Here is a 4,461-nt window from a genome sequence, read left to right as displayed (position 1 = left end):
CTATTGCAACCATCTTATTTTGTATCACTTTTATTTTGAACCATGAACACCCTAGTAACCATCATCAAAACCCTACAAAACACTATGGAATTTCTTTAATTCGATCACCACATCATCAACTATCAAAACCACAATAAACATCTCGATCACGAACTTTTGCACGATCCTCATAATCACCATAAAAGCCGGCAACCATCATCTCTTTTCCCTCTCTCGCAACAAAACCCACCTCTCGCTGCCTTTATTCTTCGTTTCTACAGCAGCAACAACTCGATGATTCTGTTTAATACTGCAGTCTACGGCTTCTGTTTTTTTTCGATTCATTCAAATAACCAAAGGAACCTTCATCTCTCACCAATCACTGTAAACCGTTGCCGAATAAACTGCTGTTATGATCTTTTCGTTCCTGTTTAAGGTTAATGTTTTTCATCGAATAATGATGAGTCGACGAAAGATGAAGACATCTAATGAAGATCACGATGAAGTAATGATTGGTGGTAACGAAACTGTGAACGAATAAATATGGGGAAGATGTTGATTAGTGAAAAAGACTGATTGAATATTTATTCTATTGTTTCTTTATAAAAGTCGAACCCCACAAACCTATTATTTCCAGCTGTAACCCACGATTCATGTAGAAGGGATTTAGGTAACTTAATTGTTGGGGCTTCAGGGTTACGTTTTTTTTAAATGGGCCCGTGGATTGTTGGTTGTTTGAGCCAAAACCCAATTGCAGTTAGCATGATGATAGTGTTGTACGAGAACACAGAAAAGATAGGTTAATTAAGTTAATATACGAATTATAACAGAAAGGCAAAGATGGATGGATGGTTTAGGGTGTTGTGTATCTGATGGGAGGTCATGGGTTCAAGCCCCGTCACGGGCACTCCTTTTTGGATAAGCTTTTTATAAGGGTATATACACTTTTAATTTAATTATTATCATTATCATTATTATTATTATTATTATTATTATTATTATCATCATTATTATTAAATTAAGTATTATTATTATTGTTATCATCATTAGTAAAATTTTTATTATTATAACTTTTATTATTATTTTCAACATTATTATTATTTTTTTTTTATCATTACTATTATTGTTATCATTATTAGAGTTAATATAGTATTATCATTACTAAAAATATCATTATTTTTATTACTAATAGTATTAAGAATTATCATTATTTTTATTATCAACATTAATATTATTAACATTTAAATAACAATTATATCACTAATAATATATAACTTGTTTGATTACCAATATACGTGTTGATAAATATATAATTAATATAGGTTCGTGAATCCGAGGCCAACCCTATACTGGTTCAATGATGTTATATGTATTTTTACTACAAAATACATTAGGTGAGTATATAGTCCCACTTTTAAACTCTAAATATTTCGGGATGAGAATACATGTATTTTATGTTTTACGTTATGGACACAAGTAACTGAAAAATATATTCTACGTTGAGTTGTACCACTGGCATACTTCCCTGTAGCTTGGTAACTAATATTTACAGCGGTATTGTAAACGCGAATCCTGTTGATAGATCTATCGGGCCTGACAACCCCAACCGGACTGGACGACCAGTATTCAACGGTTGCACAGTACTTCGTTTTGTGACTACACTTGGTACAGTGTAGTAAGATTTCATAATAAAGGGAATATGCGACGTGACTAAATGTTAAGTATGGTTACCAAGTGCTCAACCACTTAGAATATTTTTATTAAATGTTTATATATGAAATCTTGTGGTCCATTGTTATAACGCTGCTAGCATCAAACCTATATATCTCACCAACTTTATGTTGACATTTTAAAGCATGTTATTCTCAGGTACGAATTAAGTCTTCCGCTGTGCATTTGCTCGTGTTAAGAACATTATTTGGAGTCGATCATCGCAATGGAACCAACTGTTGAAGACTCCGTCCGGATGGATTAGTTCGGGTTACTACACCACTGAACTATAATCATAACTATTGAGACTTTGATAAGTATAAATTCCACTTGTCATTAATCTCTTTAAAAATAGTTTTGTTGACAAGTTAAACAAATCTCTTTTTTATAGAAGTATATAGATAGATAGATATAGAAGATTTTTTATAGAAGTATATAGATAGATATAGATAGATGGTTTGCAACACACTGTTTTCTGATTATTACATAAGCAAAAGAGGAGCAACTTAAGGATTTTGAAAATTATCTATGTTACATGTTTAAAATTCTTTGCAAGTATGTTGCAAAAAATACGTTGGTGCCTGCTGTATCATCTTCTTAAGGATGAGACAGACGATAAAGACGAATCATTAAAGATTTGTTAACGAAGCTAAATAGCTTTCATGCTTAGTTTATATAGTTATCGAGCCAATTTTATATCATCATTCTTCTGTATAATGGCATTTAGCAAACAGGATAAAGTGGATATCATCAAATTATTTTCACAATTATTATTTGAGATTCTTCTAAAACTGCGTTAATAAATTAAGGTAAATCAAGTATGCATTTCAACTCTTAACTGAAAATAACAAAAGAAGCTATATAGATTTCCATCATCCATTCAGTGCAGATTACTATCAGTAAAACATATCTTTACTATCACAAATTCATAAACAAAAAAATCAAGCCCTCTCTCCCCTAATCCTCCTAGCCAGCTGAATATCCTTAGGCATGATTGTCACACGCTTGGCGTGAATCGCACACAAATTCGTATCCTCAAATAATCCGACCAAGTACGCCTCTGCAGCTTCTTGCAATGCCAACACAGCGTGACTTTGGAAACGCAGATCGGTCTGCAACAAACATACATTCACCACCACTCATAATCATATTACATAGTACAAAACAATACTAACATACCATCAAAACTTATTCTTTAAAAGCAAGTAAAACTCACCTTGAAGTCCTGAGCAATTTCACGAACAAGCCTTTGGAACGGCAGCTTCCTGATTAAAAGTTCGGTACTCTTCTGGTACTTACGGATCTCACTGCATCACATTTAAACCCAAAAAATAAACAATAATCCAAATTTTAGAACAATATTGATGAACTGAAGGTATACAACAATTTACGAACCGGAGCGCAACAGTTCCTGGTCTGTATCTGTGAGGCTTCTTCACACCTCCTGTGGTTGGGGCAGACTTACGAGCAGCCTATAAATAATAATAATCATACAATGTTTTAACAGTTAATTATAAATTATATGTACAAATTTACAATCGATAAGATTTGAATATATACGCAGCTAAATAACCATAACCATATTATTAATATGATATTAACCATAAGAGAATAAGAAATATACCTTGGTGGCAAGTTGCTTCCTAGGGGCTTTTCCTCCAGTGGATTTACGAGCAGTTTGTTTGGTACGAGCCATCTACAATTACATAATTTCGATAAATTGACACCAACAAACCATATGATTTGTATCTCGATTATTGCATTTTTATATCTAAACTTCAAAAGATCAATATGATGCTTATATATACCTGCTAATAAGCTTATTAAATGAAAGTTGTTAACCTATAACTCTTTCAATTTATAATTCTAAACAAAAAAACTAGCTAAGGCAAAGGCATTCACCCCTAATTTGTCTACAACTCCGTATTTAGAAATATACAAATCAAGAAGTATAAATGAATTACGAACAAACCCTAAAAGTGTAATTAAAGAGATCTAAAATCCAAACCATGCCTATTACGTAATTACAAAGCTTAATTACAAAGCCTCGATATATATATATATATATATATATATATATATATATATATATATATATATATATATAAAAGAAAGATTCGTAAAAAGTTTAAAGATGATACTACCTTGGAATGAAATCTGGTTAACGGCTGGGAATCTGAAAATTTTGGGGATGAATAAAAAAAGATGAGAATTGGTAAGAGGTATTTATAGGGTCTTCTTATTATCGGATCGATGAATCTGACGGTAATGATTGGGTATATGTGTGTTTATTGTTGGACTGATTGACGGTTGAGATGTATCTTCAAAGTACACTAGCTGGATCGTGGAACTCTAATGCACTCTTCTTATTGGTTGATTTTAGTACTAAACTAGATTAGGAAGTCCGGTCGTTGCTGCGGTTCTCAACGTTTTTGTCATAACGTTTTTGCAATAACGTGTTTGACAAAACATTTGTTGTATGCATTTAGCATTTTAAAGTTAACGTCGTAATGGTACTTTGAATTAGATTTAGCGTTGATTATTTACTCATTTATCCCCACTATAAATTTATAGACATTTATTTTTATTATGTTTTTGAGAACAAAATATATGAAAAATGAAAGGATAAATTAGGAAACTAAGAAGTAAAAGGGACAAAAATAAGGCTTTTCTTTTTTGGTATTGGACTTTATTTTAGTATATAGTATAAATAATATAATAGAAAATAGAAAATACTTCATATAACTTTATTTCATATCACATGAGAGTAAT

General features: G+C 31.5%; 1 protein-coding gene across 1 annotated transcript; it reads right to left on the bottom strand.

Annotated features, from left to right (window-relative positions):
- Positions 1 to 2,615: 2,615 nt before the first annotated feature.
- Positions 2,616 to 3,878, bottom strand: LOC139866326 (histone H3.3). The gene is made up of 5 exons (XM_071854529.1): positions 3,834 to 3,878; positions 3,314 to 3,385; positions 3,085 to 3,161; positions 2,906 to 2,996; positions 2,616 to 2,801 (listed from the first exon to the last, which is right to left on the bottom strand). Exons 2-5 carry the CDS (start codon positions 3,383 to 3,385, stop codon positions 2,631 to 2,633), a joined length of 411 nt encoding a protein of 136 aa, XP_071710630.1. The 5' UTR covers positions 3,834 to 3,878; the 3' UTR covers positions 2,616 to 2,630.
- Positions 3,879 to 4,461: the final 583 nt, after the last annotated feature.

Source organism: Rutidosis leptorrhynchoides, chromosome 9 (genome assembly GCF_046630445.1).
Source record: "Rutidosis leptorrhynchoides isolate AG116_Rl617_1_P2 chromosome 9, CSIRO_AGI_Rlap_v1, whole genome shotgun sequence".
NCBI classification, from domain to species: Eukaryota; Viridiplantae; Streptophyta; class Magnoliopsida; order Asterales; family Asteraceae; genus Rutidosis; species Rutidosis leptorrhynchoides.
This window is presented reverse-complemented; position numbering and strand designations above follow the sequence as displayed.